The sequence below is a fragment of the Myxocyprinus asiaticus genome, chromosome 42, assembly GCF_019703515.2.
Source record: "Myxocyprinus asiaticus isolate MX2 ecotype Aquarium Trade chromosome 42, UBuf_Myxa_2, whole genome shotgun sequence".
Classification (NCBI taxonomy): domain Eukaryota; kingdom Metazoa; phylum Chordata; class Actinopteri; order Cypriniformes; family Catostomidae; genus Myxocyprinus; species Myxocyprinus asiaticus.
Genome location: NC_059385.1, coordinates 35,153,546 through 35,181,024, shown reverse-complemented (window position 1 = coordinate 35,181,024; position 27,479 = coordinate 35,153,546). Strand labels below are relative to the sequence as shown.

At 40.6% G+C, this 27,479-nt stretch overlaps 1 protein-coding gene across 4 annotated transcripts in view; it reads right to left on the bottom strand.

Annotated features, from left to right (window-relative positions):
- The window catches only part of LOC127432334 (interleukin-6 receptor subunit beta-like), a 43,461-nt gene extending 16,301 nt beyond the window's left edge, over nucleotides 1–27,160 (bottom strand). For all 4 annotated transcript variants that reach the window (XM_051683256.1, XM_051683257.1, XM_051683258.1 and 1 more), the window contains exons 1-10: nucleotides 27,021–27,160; nucleotides 22,399–22,473; nucleotides 16,960–17,265; nucleotides 16,585–16,750; nucleotides 14,011–14,174; nucleotides 13,745–13,899; nucleotides 13,146–13,305; nucleotides 12,877–12,953; nucleotides 12,402–12,633; nucleotides 5,217–5,411 (exon numbers count right to left, since the gene is read on the bottom strand). In XM_051683256.1, coding sequence (XP_051539216.1) covers nucleotides 5,217–5,411; nucleotides 12,402–12,633; nucleotides 12,877–12,953; nucleotides 13,146–13,305; nucleotides 13,745–13,899; nucleotides 14,011–14,174; nucleotides 16,585–16,750; nucleotides 16,960–17,265; nucleotides 22,399–22,453 — 1,510 coding nt within the window. In that variant the 5' untranslated portion in view covers nucleotides 22,454–22,473; nucleotides 27,021–27,160. The remainder of the gene's footprint in view (nucleotides 1–5,216; nucleotides 5,412–12,401; nucleotides 12,634–12,876; nucleotides 12,954–13,145; nucleotides 13,306–13,744; nucleotides 13,900–14,010; nucleotides 14,175–16,584; nucleotides 16,751–16,959; nucleotides 17,266–22,398; nucleotides 22,474–27,020) is intronic.
- Nucleotides 27,161–27,479: the final 319 nt, after the last annotated feature.

Sequence of the window (27,479 nt, the reverse complement as noted above, 5' to 3'; positions counted from 1 at the left end):
CATGTATAAGAGATGTCATAACTTCACTTAATTGTTTAGCCAAAATTTTTGACAATATTTTAACATCTAGCTGGTCAGGGAAATTGGACAGTAACTCTTACACTCCCTTGGATCTTTGTCCTTTTTAAAGGTGCAGTATGTAAGATTCAGAAACCCTTGTTATTAATAACACCTGTGGCCGTTAAGTGAACTGCAGCCTGTTGCTCGTGATCGCGCACACACTGTATAGGGACGCAAGCGAGCATGACTCCATAGGGAGGCGAGACTGAACGTGATTCACCGGCATCATGATCACAAATGAGTTAGCATAATTAAAATTACACAGTTATGATTGTTTTACTACAAACTTTGAGACTGTACATTATATTTCACTCTCCAGTGCTGGAACAGGGCTAAAACAAAGTGTGGATATAGGTCTGACTATGCGAGACTGTAGTTGAAGTAATCACTTTTCTTTGCATGATACATTGACTGCATTTATACGATAGCCTATGTCGGCGTTAGCTAACTAGCCAGCTTTATCAATAGCTGTTAGCTAAATTTGGTGGATGATGACAGTAGTTGTTTATAAAATAGACTGTTCATTATAAATATGTTGACACAATTCAGTATTGATGTGATTCCATCACAACTGTCATTTTGATATATCGATGTCCTTTTGTTTTATAATAATAGATTGTACATATTTCCCGTATAACCAAGTTACGTTACACTAATGAATGGAGTTTTTTGGATTATCTTGAACATTGTCAAGCATTCATTTCATGTGTTATTGTAGTTTACCTTGCTGAATAATAACATATGAACATTATGTCAGTTACTGTGAATCAGCATACCTGACTTTTAGTATAAAGAGAAGATTGTTGAAATTATTTGAAAGTTACGAAGTAAGGTAGCTTGCAATTCATCAGCGTTAGCAGGCAAGATCAAGTTAGCTAAAATTACACAGATCAATCCTTATGGCACTATATTTCACATGCTTTGCGTTATGTAAACTTACCTGTCCAATAAGAAGAATGCCAATTCTGGGTCGGTTTTGATCCCCAAAACCGAACGAAGGTCACTCCAGGAATCAGATTTCCTGCTGATGTTCACTCTATTTTTCACTCGACCATGTTCCTGCTTAGCCAGACGGGATTCAGTAAAGTTTGTGTAGGAGTCTGTGTTGTGCTGGGAGCCGGACGTTTGCTGGATTCCATCTCCAAGATAATGTTACCTAGTGTTGCAGTTTGCAGAAGCTACTGTCTGAGGCAAGTCTCTCGGGAGAACGCATAAACGCCACATCCTTTGGATTTCCCGGCAAATGCGGCCCGCTCCCTTCGCATGAAAATCAGTCTACAGGCTTTAATAGGCAACCTAGGAAGTCCGGGAAGAGCTAATTTTTTAAGCTGCGTTACAAGCTGTTCACACATTGGCAAAAAAAGGCAAATATTACATGAAAAATGTTACATATTGCACCTTTAAGAATCAGATTGATCCGGGCTTGTGTCATGGTTGGCGGAAGCTTTCCATTCTTTAATGATTCCGTATAAACTTCTAGCAAAAGTGGAGCCAGTTCTGTAGCATAAGATCTAAAAAACTCAGCGGCAAAGCCATCTGGCCCCGGAGACTTTCCTGTAGGCAAGGATTTCATTACCTCGCCAAGCTCCTCCAAGGTTATCTCAGAATCAAGATATTTTTTTTGCTCATTCGTCAGTTTAGGGAGTTCTAATGGTTTCACAAAGTTTCTAATATCTTCATCAGTATACGAAGACGTGGAGCAATAGAGATCAAGAATTCTTTAAAAGCATTATTAATATCAATGGCTGAGGTAAATATTTCACCACCAGCAGATTCCACTGAGGGAATGCTAGAAAAAGACTCTCTCTGTTTTATATATCTCACCAGAAGATTTCCTGCTTTGTCCCCCGACTCAAAGTATGACTGTCTTGCCCTGAATAGGCAAAACTCCACCTTCCATGACAAAATAGTATTATATCTATATTTCAATCAGGTCAATTCTCTGAGGACATCAGACGACATTTGGCGCTTCAGCTCTGCCTCTGCACTTTTAATATTCCCTTCCAACTCCATGAGTTCTCGTTCTTTGGATTTTTTGGTGAATGAGGCATACTGTATGATCCGGCCCCTAAGAACCGCTTTAAGTGCCTCCCAAGCCACGCCCACAGAGGACACTGAGGACCAGTTGGTCTCCATATAAACATTGATTTCAGCCTTTAACATTTGTTGGAATTCAAGATTTTGCAAAAGGGATTCATTAAAGTGGCAACTATATGATATCCTTTTCTCCATATGTGGCAACACCTCTAAACTCACCAGGGGGTGATCTGAGACTAAAATGTTTCCAATTGAGCAATCAACAACAGAAGAAATGAGGGACTTAGATATCACAAAAAAATCTATTCTAGAATAAATGTTATGGACTGATGAAAAAAATGTATAGTCCCTACCAGATGGGTTCAAAAGTCTCCAAATATCTGTAAGACCAAGATTTTTACACATTCTGTGAAGTGTCAATGTTGCACTAGGGGGCTTACACACTTTTTGCTTCACTATGATCAAGGACTGAGTCCATCAAAAGATTAAAGTCTCCTCCCAAAATTATATCATGAGGGGTGCCCACGACTTGCAACATCCCTTCAAGATCTATAAAAAAGCCCTGATCATCAACGTTAGGTGCGTAAATATTAGCCAAAATAAGACTTTGCCACTGAATTTCTACTAAAACAATAATGACTCTTCCTAATTTATCTTTAATCTGTTTGAGATATTTGAATTGTAGATGCTTTCTTATCAGTGTAATGACTCCCCTGCTCTTTCTTGAGCCAGCACTAAAGAAAACATGTCCACCCCATATCTTCCCAAATTTTTCAGCCTCCTGCAGGGAAAGATGCATTTCTTGAAGAAACACTATATCATATTTCTTACGTTTAAGATGAGAAATAACCTTCCTTCTTTTTATGGGGTGCCCCAAACCATTTACATTCCACGTGGAGAAGACAATCCACTCATATTAACATTTTACATTTTGACCTATTAGAAAAAATAGATGTCAAAAATAAAATTATAAAAGACCACATTCCAAAATTAGTGCAACAATCAAACACCAAACAAACAGAAAAAAGAAAAACGTGTGCATTAACCTCGTGCAAGACAGCGCCAACTGGCGTCCATCCCTCTAAACTCAAACAGTTTATTTACGCCTACGAGAGCCCCCGTGAGAACTTTGCCATCGGATTGTTCAAGTCTCTATACAAATTTTGTGACACAGAATTCCACAACAGAAGATAATTTATAAAGCAAACTCCAGCCAATAGGCAGAATAAACACAAAGAATGTGTAGATTCATCCACATAACTGTCCCAAAGGTGAGTTCCTTCACAAAACAAACTCGAGCCTCTAACGGAACCAGCAGAACAAAAAAAAAAAGGCCATTCAGTTTCCTCGGAGAGTCAAACAAATGTTCAGTGAGCTGGCCTACTCGGCTGCTACATGAGTGCAATAAATGACCTAATCACTCCAATGACTTGCAAAAAATAATCCACAAAACAAACTCAAACTAATAGGAGGCATAAGCACACAGAATGTGTAGATTCATCCACAACACTGTCCTGAAGGAGTGTTCACAAATCCACAAAACAAACTCAAAAAGAAACAAAAAAGGCACTCAGTTTCCTCAGACAGTCAAGTGAATGTTCAGTGAGTCGGTCCACTTGGCTGCAATGTAAGTACCACAAAATAACATCCTCAGTCCATTGACTTCATGAAGGACATAGCTTGTTGGGGACATGTAAAAATTTTACAGCCATACTTAGCATCTATTCTCAATTTGGCTGGGAACATCAGTGCAAAAATGACCTTCCGTTGATATGAGTTTCCTGCATTCCTTGAAACGATCACATTTCTCTCTTGTCGAATTTCCAAAGTCTGGGAACAAGAAAATGCTGTGGTCCTTCCAAGAAAGCCTTCCTTTACTCCTCGTGTAACACGAGATCTTTATCGGATGATCTCACAAATTTGGCCAGAATTGATCGGGGCCTGTCTGCCTCAGCGGATCACTGAGCTGGAACCCTGTGAGCTCGCTCGATTTCCAGTTTATCGCCTGTTACGTCGAGCAGACTCGGAAGGAGCCCGTCCAGGAATTTCACCATATCCCGACCTTCTTCAGCCTCAGGAATTCCAACAATCCGGACGTTATTCCGCCAACTACGATTTTCCATATCCTCCAACTTTTCCCAGACGCACTCCAAATCCACCTTGGTCGCAAACGGATTAGCATCTAATTCCCTCTCCGAAGACTCCAGATAATTTATCCGTTTCTCAACATCCCCCACTCTTGTAACCACCTCAGTGAATTTCGTCTCCATGGTAGTGGTCGATCAACGTATTACAGCAAGATCCTCCAAGTCAGCAGCGACCTTCATCAGCATTGCCGACAAGTTCAACAATTCTCGCCAAATTTCCCTCACTTCTCCAGCCAAATCGGCTCCCTGGTCCGCGGCCTTGTCAGGGGCATCAGCCTGAGCACGTAAGTATCTTTTAATGTCTCCAGAGCCCAAGGATTTTGAATTCTTTAACATTGTCTTCCTAGAATAGTTAAGGATCAGGGTGTATCAAATCTCATCGGTTTATGACATAAAAAGTATTAAAACCAGCAAAGTGCGCAGAGCTCGCCGTTCACACTTCTGAACTTCGCATGGTGTCATGTGACTCCAGTCCAGAATCATTAAAATACTCACTGTTTCAAAAGTATAGCCACAAGACATAAACAATGTGTGTTAACATGATTTTAGTGCGATCAAATCTCTGTTCTTCATGATTTTTGTGTGATAAATAGTAGTGTTGTAAATCATGTTTTGTCAACATTGCAACAAAGTTTTAATAATGCATATAACTTTACACACATTTGGTTAGTGAGTGAGTTTTTCACACTAAAATCAAGTTAACATACATCATTTTTGTCATGTGGCAATACATTTGAAACAATATGTATTTTCATGTTTATGGACTGGCCCCATTCACTTCCATTGTAAGTGCCTTACAATAACTGCGTTTTTTGCACACACACACAAAAAAAAGAGGGACAAGATTTGTGTGGTAATCAATATAATGCCACAAATGCTGTCTATTGAGCTTAACATGTACTGAACCTGGAACATTCCTTTAAGATTAGAACATCCACATTTGTGGATGTGATAAGTATTTGAGGTTGGTACCGGTCAGTGTGTTGCTGTTGATGTGTGGAGAAACTTTCTTCCAGTGTCTATCTAACTGAAACTCTCCCTCTGGGACTTTCACCCACTCCAGTAGATATTCAGAGACCCGCGGGCCGCCAGGAGGGGGGTGCAGCCACTCCACCTGCAGCTGTCCATCATCTACCGACCAGCTGATGTGCTGCACGCCAGGAAGCTCTGCAGGTACACAAACCACCTCAGATATTACACCATAACATTCCCCCTCGCTTACATCACAAATGTCTCAAGTATGTGGACAAGTCATTACAAACCATAGGAAAATCATCCCAAAGATGTTCAAAGGGGTTCAGGTTTGAATTTCGTTTAGGCCAGTAACTTAAATTAGGTTAAGTTAGGTTAAATAATTTACTCATTTCCTACAATGATCACGTTAATAATTTTACGTAATTTCCATAAAATACCTTCATGCTCATGAGATGGAATAGAGATATGAGATGTGTAGCATTTTAGGCTTAAAGGAATAGTTCACCCAAAAATGAAAATTCTCTCATTATTAACTCACCCTCATGCTTTCTCAGATGTTTATGACTTTCTGTCTTCTTCAGAACAGAAATTAAGATTTTTAGAAGAATATTTCAGCTCTGTAGGTCCAAACAATGCAAAAGCAAGAAGAATTTCAAACAAAAAAAGGACTTAAATATTGATATGTTTCCAGGGTTGGGAGGGTTACTTTTTAAATGTATTCCACTACAGATTACATAATACATGCTGTAAAATTTCATTTGTAACATATTTTGTTAGATTACTCAAGGTCAGTAACGTATTCTAAATACTTTGGATTACTTCTTCAGCACTGGCAGATTTTTTCACTTATTTTGACTATAAAAACTCTGCCAGTACAGTAAGACAAAATACACGTTAAAAATACATTCTCTGAAAAACCTCAATATCTTATGCAGTGTTGTTTCTAAAACAATATAAATCAAACTGACCTTGTTTTAAAGATTTTTAGATATTTTTACAGGAAAACAATACAAAAATTATCAAGAATAAGATTTTTGCCTTAATATCAAAGATCTTACTAGAAAAAAAGAAATTATGACCCAACGTGAACTTTCTTGATAAAAAAATATGATCGTGCTTGGTAACGTGCATGTAAAATGGCTAGAAATAGCATTTTAGCTTAGCGTAAAGCTGCCAATTTACACAAGGTTTATTTCTATTTCTTCTGCTCCAAATTTACTTCAAACTTACTTCTCTGTCTGCTCGTATGTATGTAACACATCATAAGAATTTGTTTCACCACTGTTCAAATGCACTTTGGATCACACCATTTATATGTATAAATGTTTTCCATCTGAAAGGACAAAATATTAAATGAAACAAATGACAATAAAATGCAAAGTAATCTCTTCAGTAATCAAAATACTTTTTGAATGTAACTGTATTCTAAATACCAATGATTTAAATTGTAACTGCAGTGGAATAGTTACTTATATTTTGTATTTTAAATACGTATTCCCGTTACTTGTATTTCATTACTCCCCAACCCTGTATGTTTCTCACCCAAACCTGTCATATCACTTCTGAAGACATGAATTTAACCACTGAAGCCATATGGATTACTTTTACGCTGACTTATGCTGATTTGGAACTTCAACATTTTGGCACCCATTCACTTGCATTGTATGGACCTACAGACCTGAAATATTCTTCTAAAAATCTTAATTTCTGTTCAGCAGAAGAAAAAGTTATACACATCTGGGACGAGTAAATAATGAGAACATTTTCATTTTTTTGGGTGAACTATCCCTTTAACAGAAAACATCCTGGTTACTTGCGTAACCTCCGTTCTCTGATGGAGGGAACGAGACGTTGTATCGATGTAGTGACACTAGGGGTCACTCTTGGGAGCCCGAAACACCTCTGGTCTTTGATAAAAGGCCAATGAAAATTGGCAAGTGGTTTTTGCACGCCACTCCCCCGGACATACGTGTATAAAAGGAGCTGGTACGCAACCACTCATTCAGGTTTTATGCTGAGGAGCTGAGACAAGGTCCGGCCATTTCAGCGGGTAGTTTAGCGTTGTGGCAGGAGGGACACAGCGTCTCATTTCCTCCATCAGGGAACGGAGGTTACGCAAGTAACCAGGACATTCCCTATCTGTCACTCACTCGACGCTGTGTCGATGTAGTGACACTAGGGGTCCCTATACAAAACGCCGCAACTGGCTGAACTGTGTTACGTGAACTGGCGGTGTGTGACGGGCAGACAACTGTGTGCCTTGTAGCCAAGGGGGATTATCCGACTGGGCCGCTAGGTCTAGTCGGGGGGTGTCCCTTCCAAGGGGAGGACACCACGGAGACCACACCTCACCCAAAGAGAGGGGGGGATATCTTGCCAACCATGTGGAGAGTCTCATGGTAGATCCTATTCAACGGGGGAGGAGTTACTACAAACATGGAGACTGTGGCAGAGGGGGCTCTGCCCAAGGAAAACACAGTTTGCCAACAGGGAAACGAATTAGCGGAAGATATACATTGCATGGGGTTACCTTACAGGGTACCGCCACATGCGGAGCATCTACCCCAGAACAGTGCTTTTAGTTAGCATGTGTACTGGGCCAGCAGCGACTCTCTCCGAAAACTCGACTGCCACAGGGCTCGGAGGAAGTCAACCAGGGAACATAGTTTGTGAACACTACTGGGAATTAATGGCGCATGTCTTCAGCTCTGAGGAGGTGAAAGGCGCTATGTGCAAGCGATACACTCAGCCAGCTATCCCGGGCTTATCCGCTTGTATTGTGTGCCACTACCTGGGATGAAACCGGTTCCACCCGGAGGTTGTAGAACCTTGCAAAGGTGTTGGGTGTTGCCCAGCCTGCTGCTCTGCAAATGTCTATTAGAGAGGCCCCCCTGGCCAGGGCCCAGGAGGCTGCTACACCCCTGGTAGAATGGGCTTGTAGCCCTACCGGTGGCGGCACGTCCTGGGCGTGATATGCCATAGCTATGGCGTCAATGAGTCAGTGGGCGATCCTCTGCTTGGAGACAGCACTTCCTTTCCGCTGTGCACCAAAGCAGACAAAGAGCTGTGACGTGCCTGGAGACCTGCTCTAGGGGAACACCTGCCCGTAGAAATGAGAGGTTGGTCCAAGGGCTAAAGAGACGGTGACAGAGCAGCGTGATGGCCACACGATGTGTCCCGCGGCGCCATGCCTGTCTCGGGACTCGAGTCTGAAGCCAGTGCTGAAGCGGTCTCATATGCATCAACCCGAGCAGGGTGGCCACCGCTGAGGATGCCATATGCCCCAGGAGCCTCTGAGAGAGTTTCAGTGGAACTGCTGTTTTCTGTTTGAACGCCTTCAAACAGGTCAGCACCGACTGTGTGCGCTCGTTCGTGAGGCGCGCTGTCAATGAGATTTTTCCCAGTTGATCCGAAGCCCTAATCGGCTGAGGTGCGAGAGCACCAAGTCCCTGTGTGAACACAACATGTCCCGAGAGTGAGCTAGGATTAGCCAATCGTCGAGATAGTTGAGAATGCGAATGCCCACTTCCCTTAACGGAGCAAGAGCTGCCTCTGCGACCTTCGTGAATATGCGAGGGGACAGGGACAGGCCGAAAGGGAGGACCTTGTACCGATACACCTGACTCTCGAATGCAAACCGCAGGAAGGGTCTGTGTCGAGGTAGAATCGAGAAATGAAATTATGCGTCCTTCAGGTCTACCGCCACGAACCAATCTTGATGCCGGAAGCTCACTAGAATGCGTTTTTGTGTCAGCATCTTGAACGGGAGTCTGTGTAAAGGTTCAGTACTCGCAGGTCCAAGATTGGCCGCAATCCACCGTCTTTTTTCAGTACGATGAAGTAGGGGCTGTAAAACCCCTTTCATCTGGGCCAGAGGGACAGGTTCTATCGCACACTTCCGTAGGAGGGTGGCGATCTCCGTGTGCAAGGTAGCAGCGTTTTCGTCCTTCACCAAGGTGAAGTGGAAACTGCTGAACCTTGGCGGTGCCTGGCAAACTGAATCACGTAGCCGAGTCGGACGGTCTGGACCAGCCATCACGACGGATTGGAAAGCGCAAGCCATGCATCCAAGTTCTGCGTGAGGGGGACCAAAGGGACAACATCGTCGGACGAACCGGCAGGTGGGGCCTCGCAGCGGGGCGGAGCTCGAGGTGCCACAACATGTCGTGGCCATGCTGAGTCTAGGGACATCGAAGCACTTACCTGGCTCCTTGTGACCACCCCCGGAACAGCCTGGGACGGGGGAGGAGGAGGCCTGTCCTCGCAACCCGTGGAGACTGTCACATCGGGGGCGGATGTGTGCCACAGCTGGGCACGCAGGGGCGGGGAGACCGCCGCTGGAGCGCCAATCCTGCAAGGGAAAAAAGGTGGACGGTGGTCGTGATGATGACCGTGCACACTGGGTATGTGACCCAGGGAAGGAGGAAACCGCTCTTTTGCTGAACTGTTGGGTACCGCAGTAACTTGGGCATGCGGCGAAATCAAATTAAAAAGCAACAAAAGATTCTCCACCTGGCCCTCCACCGGGGGATGGAGTGGTCTTACTACCAGCTCCAATGCAGTGGGTTTCATCGACCCTGGGTCCCCCATCTCAGGGGCGCTTTGACGACCTTTGTGGGTTCTTGACGGCCGGCCGTGAGACGGGTGGCATCTGCTTCCTGCGGTGGGCTCCACGCCGGGGCCGGGCCGAAGGGGCGGGCTGCGGCGGAGCCGGTGCAGTCACCACAGGGGGATGCCCTTGGTGACGAGCAGACGGGGTGCCGGATCTTGAGCCGTGCCGGGGTAGGATATGCCGGATAGCCTCTGTCTGCTGCTTCACCGTCGAGAACTGCCTAGCAAAGTCCTCGACGGTGTCGCCGAATAGGCCAGCCTGTGAGATGGGGGCAGCAAAGAACCGTGCCTTGTCGGCCTCACCCATCTCGACCAGGTTGAGCCAAAGGTGGCGCTCCTGGACCACAAATGTGGACATCGTCCGCCCGAGAGACCACGCCGTGACCTTCGTCGCTCGGAGAGCGAGGTCGGTCGCTGAGCGCAGTTCCTGCATCAGATCTGGGGCAGAACTACCCTCGTGCAGTTCTTTTAGCACCTTGGCTTGGTGGACCTGCAAGAGAGCCATGGCATGCAGGGCAGAGGCGGCTTGTCCAGCAGCGCTGTAGGCTTTGGCCGTCAAGGACGACGTGAACCTACAGGGCTTGGACAGGAGCTTTGGGCGTACGCGCCAGGTGGCGGCACTTTGCGGGCATAGGTGCACCACGAGCACCTTATCCACCAGGGGAATCGCCGTATAGCCTTTGGCCGCCCTGCCATCGAGGGTAGTGAGGGCGGGGGAACTGAGAAATTGGGACCAGGCAGTAAAAGGTGCCTCCCATGATTTTGTCAGCTCCTCGTGCACTTTCGGGAAGAAAGGCACTGGAGCGGTGCGCGGCTGCTTTGAGCGGCGCCGTAAGCCCAGGAACCAATCGCCGAGCCGCGAGGGTTCAGGAGAGAGCGGAGGGTTCCACTCTAGCCCGACACTCGCGGCCGCCCGGGAAAGCATGTCTGTCATCTCTGCATCAGCCTGTGACTGGGCAATCGTCCCTGAAGGGGGGAGTCCAGCTGAGGCTTCTGCGTCCGACTGGACAAGCCCGTTCTCCGATGCTGCGCTCGAGAGCTCATCAGCTTCGCAGGCTCCGAACTAGAGAACTCGCCGTGAGACGAGCCGGCGGACTCATCCGGAAGCCCGATCAGGGCAGACGAGCGTGCTGGGGAATGGGAGGTCCGCGGGGGGATACCCGGCGGAGGCGGTCCCATTGGGGTCCCCAAATCACCCCTAGTGCTAGCCGCGCTGGCCTCAAACCCGTAGGTAGAAGGTCCGAGGCGGGGAGCCGCTGGGGTGGCTTGCTTTCTTATGAAAGCAAACCACGACTGCAACGTTGCCATGGTCATGTTCTCGCAGTGAGAACATGAACCATCCACGAACGCTGCCTCCGTGTGGGTCGTGCCCAGACACGAAAGACAGCGATCGTGACAGTCTGAAGTTGAGAGGTAACGACCGCAACCAGGAATAACACACAACCGGAAAGACATCTTTAAAAAGACACGTCTTTAAAAAGACATTCCGTGTGTGCCGCTCTTTTAGAAAAATATACTCTTTCAGGAAAATATACTCTCTTTTTTCTGCCGAAGCGCCCAGGGGCGTTCTCTGCAGTGCACCAGTGCAGAGGAGGGAGAAGCCGCTGAAATGCGCCGTCAGATCCAGCAGAGGTGAATGAACAGTTGTGAGAATTCAGCTCAATGAGCATGACCGTTTGGCTCCAAAGAGAAAATCTGAATGAGTGGTTGCATACCAGCTCCTTTTATACCCGTATGTCCGGGGGAGTGGCATGCAAATACCACTCGCCAAATTTCATTGACCTTTTATCAAAGACCAGAGGTTTCGGGCTCCCAAGAGTGACCCCTAGTGTCACTACATCGACACAACGCCAAGTGAGTGACAGATAGGGAACCTAAATAGATTAACTCATGTGGAAAGTGTAGTCTTACTGGTCTGTCGAAAGTAATTTTGTTCTGTCATAAGCTGAGATAAACATTAGTAATAATTTTGATTATATGCCTTCTCAGCTGCATGTAGTTATTCACTTTTGTTAGAATGATTATGACAGTCAGTAACGTTGCTTATCATAGAGCCGTAAACAGTATCTAAACCTTTTAAAATATGATAGTAGTTTAAAATGGACTATTATATTTATGCAAATTGTTGTGCAGTTTAAAAATCTTACTATAAATATAGTTGTGAAATGTATAATTAAGATTTATTTTTTATCAGCATTATTAATATTAAAGTAGTCTGTAGTCTACTGATTATTAAGTTACCATAGTGCAAAATTATTAGTAAATTATTATTAAATACATCGGTTCTGCATATCTAATACCTTTCACATAAAAATAATTGATATTTCTTGTAAAAAAAAAAAAAAAAAAAACAGAATATCAATCCACCTCTATTTTCTATATAAACCTTGCTCTTGTCTTTAATGTTTTGTTTTTGTTTTTTGTATGTTATATCTTGTTTTAATCAACATTTTGTTAAACATTTAAATGACTGCATCAAAGATGCAATAAAATTCAATTTACAATTTTTCGTTTGTAGCCTGATATTAATCACTTTCTTCACTTGAAAATTCTGTTACCATTTTACATTACCTTGATCTGATCTGGGAATGAATAAAGTTGCTTTAGGTGACACTCCGGCTGAATTTGTTGCTGTTATTTCAATAGCGGCCACTTTTCTTGGTGGCACATCCATAGAATATGTCTGATGTGATCTGATCTGATCCATTTCATTTAATCTGACAATTCGTCTTTCAAACATCTCATGGTCTTGACTGATTTCTAGATCATAGCGCAGTATTTTTCCATTAGATTGCACAGGAGCCTGTAATAGGAGACAATATGAAAACATTTAACATTAAGCCTGTAGACATCAATGAACTGTTAAACAGTGTCAACACTAGAAGTGATCAATGAAGCATCATGGTCTCGATGCTAGATATCAGCAACCGTAAAATGGATGAAAAACTATGTATCCATCTTCATTTTCAAAGGAAATCCACTGATCTAAAACTGACAAGTATAATTATATCATTTATATATGATCAGGTAAAAAAAAGGAACTTACCATCCATATTAAAGTGACTTTTCTACTATGAGCAGTGGGCTGAATGATTCTCCACAGATCTGGATGACTTGCAGGCTCTGAGAAAATAAAACAATATAAAAGTTGATGAGTATCAATTACTCTATGCAAATAAAATAATATTCCTGAAGTCATTCTCAGTGTTTAGAAAAAAGTATTTATTTTATAATCCAATTCCAGGATCAGCAATCCAAATAAAAACTGCCATTTCAGGGCATAGAGATCACTTTATCTCAATATGTGTGTCATACTGGCTTCTGCGGTGCGATCTGTAGCATTTGCGCTCCAGTCGCTCCAGTAGCTTTTATGGCTTTCGTGAATGCATCGCATCTGCACCACATAATCAGTGTACGGCTGCAAGGACTGCAGTCTGAATGACTCTGTGTAGGCATGCATCAAGTCCTCAGGCACCTGAAACCATCAGCAAATTCATGAATAAAACAGTATGTCACATAAAACTTGACATATTATCTTATTTCTTTATACTATTTCTTTAACAGTGATAGCTTCTTGATTTGAAAATCAGATTTATGTCATGCATAGAGTAAACCATCAAAAATGTTTGTGGGACTGCAAAATTATTCAAGTCAAGACCAAAAGAATTCAAACTTTTACTGTATTTTTTTAAACAAGTCACACAGCCATAAAGAAAATGTTGGTCTATTTTCAAGTTTGATATCAGACGCAAAACAAGAGATTGCATGAGAGTAACAATAAAACTATTACTTGCTTCTTCCATGTAAACCTGAAAAAAAAAAAATGTCAAAAAAGAACCTTCTCTAATGCATTGTGATATCCATGGTTTCATACAGTGACATTTTAAAACGTGAATTGAACCAGACTCTGGTACCTCGGTCCAAACGCTGGAGCCTGCTTGGCAGAATCTGATGACATATCTGAGTGCTATAGTGTTCACATCGATGGGATGTTTCCAAGTAACCATCAGAGACGTGGAGAAATTAACCTCACCTTGAACTCGCACATCCAATGGTGGATTTGGTTTCACTACACAAAAACAAATAATTAAAAAATAATAGTTACAGCAACAGACTCCAGCATAGTAAGCTGTTGTGGATTGAAATTTATTCTTTCATTATACAACAGCTGAATTTATACCAAAATATGAGGCATCTCTCACGAGCTCATCTGAGCGTGCTGAGCCCAGTGTATTATTCACTTCCACCCACACTCTCAAATCCATTAGATGGGGAAAAGTACTCAGGTAGACCGTACAACTGCTTGCAAGATGCTCTTTACAGATGGAGCTATATGTCTCTGGTCTAAAACAAAGACAACAGGCAGCAAATAAATCACACCACAGTTCTTGATTTCGAGAAACAAAATATTTGACAGAAAAGTTTAAATTACAAGAAAAAAAAATAGTAATTGTGAAATTTCTCAGGGCCGTCTAGTGCCATCGCTATATAATGGCATTTTCATGTTTAATAAAGGCAAGTTGTAAAGATATGAAATTTTCAATATACAGTGCGTCAAACACTAAATGTAAAAATTGTGGCCATTTTCAGAGTCATGAAAATGTGTTTTATTTTAGTTTCAGTTTTTAGAGGCCAGAGCACCATTTGCTTGTTTTCTAATTATTATTCCTCCCCAATAGGAGTCGATGGCAGCCCTATGAACCGTACAAAGGAGAATAATGAAATTTGGCACACTGATAGGGGCTGGCATGAATAGCCAGACCAAATTTCAGGTTCCTAGGACAAACTCTATTGTGCCACCATCAGTTCAAAAATTCACTTTTATATTGCACGTATCTTTTGAACCGTTTGGCCTAGAAACAAATTTCTTGTGTCTAATTTGGACACCCAACTTAAAAACTCCACCCATTAGAGTGGCCGCCATCTTGGATTGTGACATTTATAGTTTTTTCACTACTATTCCACAAAAAATTGCTCAAAATAATCTTCAGACTGAGCCGCACAGAAATTACAATACAGAATTCAGATTTCTGCCTTGTTGAAAGTTACAGCAACGCAAAGTTAACAATGTCGACGTGAAATAGGAAATGAGGTTGTATCTCGGCAACACTTTGTCCTATCTAAACGAAACTGGCCATGATCTGAAAGTGCATGGCAAGTTTGGTGGCTGCACAGCCTATAGGTCAAGAAATGTAAAAAAATAAAAATAAATAAATATTTTTGCCCGTAACTTTTAAAACCGTTTCTCCTAAAACCATGAGGTCGGTGTCTATGGATTTCTTGGGTCATGGGGATTTCAAAAATAAAATTTCTGACATCGGCCATATTGCCTCTCCGCCATTATGATTTTTAATAAAAAAAGTTATGTATCTTTTGAACGCTTTGTCAGACTTAAAAGAAAATTGGTATGCATCATTAAAATCAGCAGTTCGGACACAGCGCCACCTATAGTTCAAAAGATATCCAACGAACAATTTTGTGTGCTGACTTTAAACTTGGCGTGTCTCTTTGCCATCAGTAAGACATATCAACTGACTGGTGTAGAGTGTAAATTAATAGACTATAGTTCCAAAAGTTGGGGTTTGATTCCCACCTAATTTGATTGCACTAGCAACTCTTTGTATTGTTCTTACTAAATGGCTGCAGGGCTTGTCTCAGGTTATTGCTGCGTGCAGGTATTCTTATTCTTCTTCTCCCTCTTTCTACCAAATGAGAGTTTAAGGCAGCACTTTGAAACTTATAGAAAAATTATGATATACGGCACACTGATTGGGGTGGGTACGAACAGCCCCTTGACCAAGTTTGGGGTCTCTTGGCCAAGCTCCATAGCGCCACCACCAGTTCAAAAATTTACTTTATTGTTGCAACTTTTGAGTTCTTTGGTCTAAAAAGAAAATTCTGGCTTTCCCTTACATTAAAACTACTTATTATGGTGGCCATGATTTTGGATTGTGACATTTTTTAGCTACTCCTTCTAAAGAAAATTGCTCTTTTGATTTTCAGACCAAGCTGCACAGAAATGACTGAACAATGAACATAATTTTAATCTTTATTCAAATGTTATGCTAATACAAAGTTGACTGAAGCAACTGCAGTGCTTGGCTGTGTTGACTCTAAGTTTGGTATGTCCCTTTGGCGGCCATAAACCTTGAGTCAGTGAGGTGCATTGCATAGTGTGGAGAAATGTGGAACAAAAAAAGTACAGGTTCGTTGCTGCCCTGGGGTAACTTGAAAAGTGGTGTGGGTTTGCTTTGCATGTGACACTTAGTCATTTTTCTTTTTATAGTGCTTAGTGTGGTGCATTGGTTGCAATTTCGGTGCTTCGTCCCCTAGTTGCTGCTTGCAAACTTACATTTCCAATTATGTTTGTTTTTATTTTTATTTCTGTTAATGGGATAGTTCACTCAAATGAAAAATAAAAAATTCTGTCATAATATACTCACGCTCACGTTGTTTCAAACCGGTGTGACTTTCTTTATTCCGTGGAACACAAAAAGAGATGTTAGGTAGTATGTTACACCCAGTCACCATTCACTTTCCTAGTATGAGAAAAGGTGCAATGAAAGTGAATGCTGACCGAGACTAACATTCTGCCTAACATCTCGTTTTGACAGAAAGAAAACATTGAACAACATGAGGGTGAGTGAGTAATTCCATCATTTTTAATGTGGGGTGAACTATCCCTTACACAAAATTACATTCATTTAGTTTTTCCATCACTGATAATAACACTGGTATCATGCCCAATACTTACGCTGAAGTTTTATATTCTAAAAACACTTCTTGGACATAAAGGGTGTAAGTGGTGTCGATCAGTGGGTGTCGCGTCCCTGGATCCCAAGAACATTTGAAGTTAGGGGAAATTTCCTTGTGTTCTTGCACAGCAATGCACGTTAAATTCTTTGGCATCAACGGAGGGTCTAAAAGTCATAAAAGAAAAAGGACTGATTGAATTCTCAAGTTTCTTTGAAATGCTTTGAATGACAAATAAATGATGACAGAATTATCATTTTTGGGCAAACTATCCATCTAATCCATACAAAACTAGAACCTGACTAGAGTGAAAAAATAAAAAAGCTTTTGAATGAGAAGGCAACATTTCATGGGCTAGACACATCAAAACACTCACATCCGGTAGTAAGGGAGATTCCGTACAGACATGGCATTTCGTATGACAAGGACTCCTTAGCTGCTCTGCACTTCAACCAACCGTTCACATTACTGCTGATGTTAACTGTAACTCTGACAGCCGTTTCATTTATTTTAAAATATTTCTCCTTTGGAATGCTTTTATTTTCTAACAACCATTCAATGTCGTCGGCGGTGTATCGGGACCCCTTGAGCAGGTGACAGGTCGCTGTGAACTCTTTTCCAACTTCAACTAGAATCTTCTGACCAGAGTCTGGAAGTATTCTGACACAGCTGCTGGAGGAACCTGTGCGGAGAAAACCACACTGAGCATTATAAAAATTAACATGACATTAACTTAGTTAATGAAGTCATTCAGTGATTTTCAAATCTTCAGATGGTTAGCCAGAATGGATGAGGAAAAATGGACCAAAAATAAATTAATTCAATTTTAAAATAATACTAAAAGAATGTAAGGTGCACTTGTACTCCTTAAGAAATGAATTGTAATTTTGAGACGTGTATAAATCCACTCAAATAAGATGAAGACTCCAGTCATTTTAGTAAGCTGTTTAAATCTACATAGAGAGGGTCCCCTCATGGGGTCAGCCATGTAATGATCACATGACCAGCTGAATACTACTTGCATAATCTCAGTAACCATCATGTTTTTGGACACTTTCAATCTTGGATTAAATTATTCATGGCTGACTGTGAATAGAGAATTTCTACAATGGCATCGGTGACTGAAATCTATTGCATTTGAATGATGCAGCATCCAGGCCCCTAGGTGTCAGCGTAAGCCCAAGAAGACACATTCAAAGAATTACAGAGTACACCTTTAAAGAAATGTTCCGGGTTCAATACAAGTTAAGCTCAATCGACAGCATTTATGGCATAATGTTGAGTACCACAAAAATGTATTTTGACTCGTCCCTCCTTAAAAAAAAATAAGCAAAAATCTTGGTTACAGTTAGGCACTTACAATGGAAGTGATTTTTTGGAGGGTTTAAACACAGAAATGTGAAGCTTATAATTTTATAAAAGCACTTACATTAATTCCTCTGTTAAAACTCATGTATTATTTGAGCTGTAAAGTTGTTTAAATTGTCATTTTTACAGTCGTTTTAGGGTTTTGGGGTTTGTTGACTACATCATGGCAACAAAATTGTAAAACTGGCTATAACTTTACACAGAAAAGGTTAGTAAGAGATTTGATCACACTAAAATCATGTTTACACACACATTTATGTCTTGTGGCTATATGTTTGAAAAAGTTAGTATTTTAATGTTCAAAAATTGGCCCCATTCACTTCCATTGTAAGTGCCTCACTGTAACCAAGATTTTTGCTTTTTTTTTTTTTTTTTTTAAGAAAAGGAGGGACGAGTCAAAATTAATTTTTGTGGTAATCAACATTATGCTACAAATGCTGTCGATTGAGCATAACTTGTATTTAACCTGGAACATTCCTTTAACAACAACAATAATAATAGGCACACAAATGCATATCTCTCTAGGTAGTTTGAGGGCTAAACGCAAATTATAAAACTGATTGTTCTGGATGCTAATAGGTCAATGTACCATTCCAGCCGTGCTAAAATACATGGTAGAGTAACAGTCCCATAGTGGACTGCTGTTGTTGTTGCATAGCAACTGTTCAGTGTTGGGGAAGCTACTTTGAAACTCTAAGTTGGCAAGCTACAAGCTACAGTCAAGCTACTCTTTTGAAAAAGTAGTTAGCAACACTACAAGTTACTATCAATAAGTAGCTAGCTACACTGAAGCTACTTAATGAGGCAATATATTTTTTTATGTTACTATCAAACCAATAATATTAATAACACAATTTACACTAATGACATTTATTAATTAATGTATTAATTAAATACATTTAATGTGTTTAAATATATTAAATGTATTCAATAACATTAACATTAATACAGTTAATAATGGCCATAAAATAAAATACAACAGTATAAAATGAAAACAAAAAAGATTAAAAAAAAATATTTTTTATACTATACTTCACACTTTTCAGTCCTGCTGTGGCCAGGTGTAGCCTGCTTCCCTAAAGATCAAATTTTTATGACAAACTCTCCTTGGGCTGGCATTTTTTGTTCTTGTCACATAATATTTAGTGTGGATAATATGTGAATAAAGACTCAGGGCTTGTTTCTCCCCTCACCTGGGTTCATGCTCATTTTATTTTCGGACTTTTTTGCCATTGTCACATACAGAGGTTGCTCTACAAATATTTGTTCAGGTCCAAAAAAAGTGGAGGGATGGTCATCCTAGACTGTTGCATAGAAATACATGCCATAAATGATTTCTTTTAACAATTATTTTATTTATTTTACATGAAAATAATAGTTAATTAAATGTTACGAAATGGAGAAATCAAATAGTTCTGCATGATAGTAATTATTATAATAATATATACTGTATATTTATAAATATTATAATAATAATTCACTCGCTGCTCCCAATAAAGCACAGATGATGAGAAGCGAAATAAACATATTTAGAACAGAAACAAAATCCCTCAAAAGGCAATAACTTTTTGAATTATTTTATTTAAAACAGTAAAGGTAAATATGCTGTTGTGTGATCTATTAAGAACAAAGTGTCTGAAACATTCTTTGTTTCATAGAAGAATAAAATGGTGTTCTTTTATCATTTTCAGATTTACCTGCCCCTGTACGTCTTGTAAAGGTAAACAAACTGTGGATGCTCGCTTTACATAAACATTAGACAATCTCTTCTTATCCAAATGAGCTGTAATAAGCTCTCAATAGATGCCGGTAATTCACTATTTTTGTTTGTGATCTACCATTACAAAAGAAGACGATGCTGCCTGATTCTGATTAGTGATGGAAGATCGGATCATTTTACTGACTTGAATCTTTGAGTATCATTCAGCAAAATGAACGAATCTTTATTCAAGTCATTTAGTTAAGAATTAAATTAAAATGTTACATTTTCAATAGCCAAATCCCCCCCAACACGTCTACTTACGCAAACTTTGATTATAGTCCCAATAAGGAAAAACTGATAATGCAGCCAAGGACAAATTATACGAAACACAAAGATTAGTTCACCTCTGGAATCTTCGTTCGTTCTTTTGTCACTGCATAGCGTATACGACTGTCACGTGAATAAAGAACGAACGACTCGGACCAAAAGACTTGAGAGGTGAACCAATCATTTCTGTTTCCTGTGTGAGCAATGCATAGCTTATACGGCTGTCACGTGACAAAAGAACAAACGACTCGGACCAAAAGACTCGAGATGTGAACTAATCATTTCTGTTTCCTGTGTGAGAAATGCATAGCATATATGGCTGTCACATGACAAAAGAACGAACAACTCGGACCAAAAGACTCGAGAGGTGAACTAATCATTTCTGTTTTCTGTACAACGCCTATGCGGTTTTCGTGTAACAAACGAACGGAGGTTGCACAATGCACATGCGCGGCCAACACAAAATGAATGAATCTCTCTGAGACTACTCGTTCTTGAGTCACAAAAGATTAGTTCAAAATGAACAAATCGTTCATGAACGACTCATCACTAATTCTGATCAGCAGACAGAAATATGCTGCCAGATCGTCGGATGTTTTGCCAGTAAAAGTTTGGCTTCTATGCAATAAGGAAGGCTATTAGTTATAATCTGACCAACACGATGTAGCGTTTGGTCACGCTACACCACTACTTGCTGGAAAAAGTAGTTTGCTACTGGAAAAGCTACTCTGCTCTTTAAAAAGCAGCTGAGCTACTGTCCAGCTACTGAAAAGTGTAGTTAAGTTAGTAGCGTCACTACATGTAGTTAGCTACTCCCCAACACTGCAACTGTTAATGTCAGGTACTATTGGTGCATTCACATCATGTGGTTTGTAACGTGGCTGCTGGCAATGGTGAAGACGATGATGTGAAGATGAGAGAACCCAAGTGCAGTTTATTTACAAAAGTAAAATCAAAAACCCTAACTACACATGAACTAAACTAAACATGACCTGACTAAAACTAGACTTGACAAAAACTTGACATGGCATAAAACAAAACACATCCACATACATTCAATACTTGACCACTAGACAATGCAAACATGAGGGCTTAAATACAAGACATGGGGAACTTAAACCAATGAACAAACAGAACAGATAACAAGCTAATTAAACAATAAACCAATGAAAAATGATCGGAGAGCCAAGGCGGAGACAGGTGACCGACAGACCAAGGAGGAGCCGGAAGGACGAGGGACCCCGGCAAAGCCGACAGGCTGAAGGACCGCAGTGGAGCCAAGGGAATGTCGAGCTGAGGCAATGTCGAGGGACCGACGGGCCAAGTCCAGGGCTCGGAGGGTCCAGGCGGGGTCGGAGGGCCGAAAGTTCCCCTTGCCTGCTCTGGAGAACTAAGGGTGGGAACCATCTCCAGGTCCAACTGCTCAGGTGTGGCTGTGACGTGGCATGGAGCAGGCTGAGGCGTTGCTGTGACGTGGCATGGAGCAGGCTGATGATTCGGGGCAAAAGATGGCCCTAGCTCGGCAGCCATGTCGTGGAACTCTGGCTCGGTGGCAGCCATGTCGTGGAACTCTGGCTCGGTGGCGGCCAACTAGACTTGACATAAAACTAGACTTGACATAAAACAAAACACATCCACATACATTCAATACTTGACCACTAGACAATGCAAACATGAGGGCTTAAATACAAGACATGGGGGAACATAAACCAATGAACAAACAGAACTGATAACAAGCTAATTAAACAATAAACCAATGAAAACATGACACATGAACATGGAGGGAAAACATGAAATCACATGACAAGGGAGCAGGAACTAAACTTTTCAAAATAAAAGACATGAATCAACAAAATACACATGACATGTTTTATGTGATTCCAATTTTTCAAAAACTTTCACAGTTTTTGGGCAATGCATTTACATTTTTGTAAGACTCCCAATTATCCGAAAGCTCCAATTTGACAGTCAATATGTCATAAAAAAAAACACAATATGGCAGCGGCCATAACAGTTAAAGGTAATGAACATACACAGAGTATTTCAGTTTGTTATGCCATTTTATTATGCCATTGTTACCTGGAGAACTTTCTATTTAAATATTTTGCAAGATCATATAGAGGCGAATTAATGAATTAAATGTAGTGATACAATTTTGCTGTAATCAACAACAAAGCCACACATGGGTCAGTTTTGGCATTATGAGTGTTGTCATAGAAACAAATAAATTCTGAGGTCCTGAGCCGTGAAAAGCTCCAAGTAGAATCTCAGAGTATTTCATGAATTTTCATAATCAAAAAAAATATTTTATTGAAAATATTTGTTTTGGTATTTTTTAGGCTTTTGCATATGTTAGTGTTGTTATGTGGGGGGAAAACATTTCAAAACCATTGGTAAGTGACTGATTACACAACTTACCTACTGCATAGAGCAAATACATCATGAGTAAGAGAAAATGAAGTGAACTGTCCATTGTGACATCTAAATTGGTATCTGAGAAAAGAGCAGATAAGATATTCATGCTGCATATGCACACACACTTTAAAAAAAAAAAAGTTTGAGAAAACAGGAATTTAACTGTTGAACTCTTAAATTAAATTGTCTACATTTTCAATAATTCACACAACAGAAATGTTTGTTTCTACATATGCTTTGCAATACAAAACCAGAAATAGTTGAGACAAATAAAGTAGACATATAAACAAACAAATAAATAAACACAATACTATGCATTAAGATTTTTCAGTTCTCTAAATAATTGTCCTCAATACCCTTAAAAAAAAATTGCGAGTTGATGGCTATTTGCCGCAAACTTGCTACAAATTCTCCAACTAACATCTTCACATGCAAATAAGGTTTGCGGCAAACTGTCCATTGTTGCCAAAGATTTGCTGCAGGTTCACCACTACCGGTGAAGAGCTGCAAACTTCCGTCCAACATTTGTGGTGAATCACAAGCTCGTTTGCATGTGAAAATAATGAGTGTCAAATTTGTGGCTAGTCTGCCAGAACTATAAATTTTTTGTGAGGGTATTTTTGGAAAACTTACTCCAAAATGTCATTGTCTCAGTCAGTAATTGTAATTGAGTTATAGCAGGTTTATTAAATATTTGAAGGAAGGACGTCAAATACGGTGGGTTAAATACACAGTTTTAAATGACTGCCTCTTAAACAGAGGACATCTTGCGAGGCTGTTTGCCAACAAAGAAGGAAACATTTTGTTACAAGATGTTTTATTATTTAATGTTAATAAGACCCACAACACTTAATTCACAATTAATTGAGTAAAAAGATGAGCTCTTAAAGGACTTTTCCGGATTCAATACAAATTAAGCTCAACAGCATTTGTGGCATTATGTTGATTACCACAAAAATGTATTTCGACTCATCCCTCCTTTTCTTTAAAAAAGTAAAATTTGAGGTTACAGTGAGGCACTTACAATGGAAGTGAATGTGACCAATTTTTGGAGGGTTTAAAGGCAGAAATGTGAAGCTTATAATTTTATAAAAACACTTACATTCATTTTTCTGTTAAAACTCACATATTATTTGAGCTGTGAAGTTGTTTAAATTGTAATTTTACAGTCGTTTTAGGGTTTGTTGACATTACATCATCATGGTAACGAAGTTGTAAAATTGGCTATAACTTTACACAGAAGAGCTCTTCAATTCTTTTGTTGTTTTTGTTTGTTTGTCCTGTGTTTAGTCATTTTTTTCCAATCAGTTTTACCAGGGATGAACTGCTGAACATTCGGCAGCACATACCAGTCAATCTTTTCCCGGTTTTGAACTATTAGGATGTTTTGCTTGACATTTTAGTCAGAGGCTCAGCTGTGTTGTTAAAGTGCGCTATGAGATGCAAGTGAAGGAAGCGAGCCGGTGCGCTGGTCAAGCTCCGACAGCACAGCTTTCGAACAGCGCTGCCGAGTATTCATCTAGCGAATCTCCGCTCTCTCCCTAACAAAATGGACGAACTATATCTCCTCACCCATACAAAGAATGACTTTTCAAACTCTGCTGCCTTGTGCTTCACAGAAACCTGGCTGAGTGTAGCCATTCCAGACAGCACATTACACCTGCCATGCTTCCGTCTTCTCAGAGTGGATCGCATTGATGAGTTAATGGGGAAAACGAGAGGCAGTGGAACATTTACATCAATGAAAGTTGGTGTACAGATGTAACAACATTAAAGAAGATGTCCTGTCCTAATTAGGAAGAGCTCCTTATCAACTGTAAGCCTTTCTACTCGCTGCAGGAGTTTTCCTAGTTTATTCTGGTGAGCGTGTACATCCCGCCACAAGCGTGCGTGAACGCAGCACTGCAAAAGCTGGCTGATCAGATCACAGACACAGAGCAACAATATCCAGACTCACTTATTATTATTCTCAGTGATTTTAACAAAGCCAACCTCACCCGTGAACTGCCAAAATACAGACAGAACATTACATGCCCCACCAGAGACAGAAATAAACTGGATCATTGCTACAAAACATTAAAGGATGCATATCTCTAGAACAGCTTTGGGACTCTCTGATCACTGTCTGATTCATCTTCTTCTAGGGCTGCCCCCTGATAGTCACCAAAGGTTAGTCGATGAGAAGAGTCTTGGTCGACCAAGTTTTGATTGGTCGGTTGGTCGCAGAAAAAACTCCACATAAAAACGACGAACCTACCGCTGGTTGGATGCTAGGTGGTACTATGGGGTAATTTTCATTAAACCAGTTGAGGAAGTTCAACCTGCCAAAGGCTCTGCTAATCCAGTTCTACTCAGCAGTCATTGAGTCTGTCCTCTGCACTTCAATAACTGTCTGCTTTGATTCAGCTATGAAATCGGACATCAGAAGATTACAAAGGACAGTTCGGACTGCTGACCGGATTATTGGTTGCCCCCTGCCCTCCCTTCAACAACTGTACACTTCTAGAATGAGGAAAAGGGCTGGAAAAATCACTCTGGATCCCACTCACCCTGCCCACTACCTTTTTGAACTGTTGCCTTCTGGCCAGTGCTACAGAGCTCTGAGCACCAGAACCGTCAGGCACAAGAGCAGTTTTTTCCCTCAGGCTATCCATCTCATGAACAGTTAAAACTGTAAAACTTCAACTGTATGTACAAATACAAATCTGTTATATGCAGTGCAAGTCAGAGGTTTACATACGCTTAGGTTGAAGTCATTAAAACTCATTTTTTAACCACTCCACAGATTTCATATTAGCAAACTATAGTTTTGGTAAGTCATTTAGGACATCTACTTTGTGCATGACATGAGTAATTTTTCCAACAATTGTTTACAGGCAGATTGTTTCACTTTTAATTGACTATATCACAATTCCAGTGGGTCAGAAGTTTACATTCACTAAGTTAACTGTGCCTTTAAGAAGCTTGGAAAATTTCTATAATAGGCAATTAGCCAATTAATTTCTGAAAGGCTAATTGGAGTCAACTGGAGGTGTACCTGTGGATGTATTTTAAGGCCAACCTCTTTGCTTGACATCATGGGAAAAAAATAAATAAAAATTGTGGACCTCCACAATTCTGGTTCATCCTTGGAAGCAATTTCCAAATGCCTGAAGGTACCACGTTCATCTGTACAAACAATAGTATGCAAGTATAAACACCATGGGACCGAGCAGCTATCATACCACTCAGGAAGGAGATGCATTCTGTCTCCTAGAAATGAACGTAGTTTGGTGCGAAAAGTGAAAATCAATCCCAGAACAACAGCAAAGGACCTTGTGTAGATGCTGGAGGAAACAGGTAGGCAAGTATCTATATCTACAGTAAAAACGAGACCTATATCGACAGAACCTGAAAGGCTGCTCAGCAAGGAAGAAACCAATGCTCCAAAACTGCCATAAAAAAGCCAGACTACAGTTTGCAAGTGCACATGGGGACAAAGTTTTTGAAGAAATTTCCTCTGGTCTGAAGAAAAAAAATTGAACTGTTTAGCCATAATGACCATCATTATGTTTCATTAACCATCATTATGTTTGGAAGAAAAAGGGTGAGGCTTGCAAGATGAAGAACACCATCCCAAACGTGAAGCATGGGGGTGGCAGCATCATGTGGGGGTGCTTTGCTGCAGGAGGGACTGGTGCACTTCACAAAATAGATGGCATCATGAGGAAGGGAAATTATGTGGATATATTGAAGCAACATCTCAAGACATCAGCCAGGAAGTTAAGGCTTGGTCACAAATGGGTCTACCGAATGGACAATGACCCCAAGCATACCTCCAAAGTTGTGGCAAAATGATATAAGGACAAGAAAGTCAAGGTATCGGAGTGGCCATCACAAAGCCTTGACCTCAATTTGTGGGCAGAGCTCAAAAAGCGTATGCAAGCAAGGAGGCCTTCAAACCTGACTCAGTTACACCAGTTCTGTCTGGAGGAATGGGCCAAATTTCCAGCAACTTATTGTGAAAAGCTTGAGGAAGGCTACCCAAAATGTTTTACCCAAGTTAAACAATTTAAAGGCAATGCTACGAAATACTAACAAAGTGTATGTAAACTTCTGACCCACTGGGAATGTGATGAAAGAAATAAAAGCAGAAATAAATAATTCTCTTTAATATTATTCTGATATTTCACATTCTAAAAATAAAGTAGTGATCCTAACTGACCTAAGACAGGGAACGTTTTCTACAATTAAATGTCAGGAATTGTGAAAATCTGAGTTTAAATGTATTTGGCTAAGGTGTATGTAAACTTCTGACTTCAACTGTATATCGTTATATTACAATCATCATCTTTCACACAGTTCTGTTAAGTTTTGATGTATTGAAATAGCACTAGCAAAATGTTATTACAAGGTCAACAAAATGATTAACATAGTAAGCACAGTTTATTTACTAGTATTACCAAGCGCAATAAGTTTATTATTGTACTTACACGATGTAATAAACAGTAAGATGATAACTGCAAAGTGTGATCTATAACGTGAACCATACAGAAAACAAAACTAACATGCTAAATGACAACACTGTGTTTTGTAAAAGAGGTTAAAAATAACACCAAATATCAGTAACTGTAATATCCTCTTACCTTTACATTGTCATCACATCATATGAGTTACTTTCAGCTGAAAAACATCGCGGACGCTCATGGCGACATGTCTCGGTCGAGTCTAGAAGGGATCCCTCTTTCGTCACTCTCGCGAGATTCTACCGATTATACACGACGTTTGAAGTCGCATAAAGATCATTTAAAGTAAAAAAGATCATTTTTAACTGTCTGTTTTGATAAATAGTAATTCTTGATGATCGGTTCAAGCTCTAAAATAAATCTTTCACATAATACATTTAATAACTTAATCTCAATGTGTGCTTCTGTCGGTCATGCGATTTTGTAAATTAGTAGAGAAGTACATCAGTCAGCGCTGGTAGTAGGAGTCTGACTGAGTGATGTAGTGGTAATTATTTCGCCCCATACATACGAGGCTTAGGATCTAATCCACCTACATGCAACTTTATATTTTAATGAACAAAGATTGCAACCGCACCT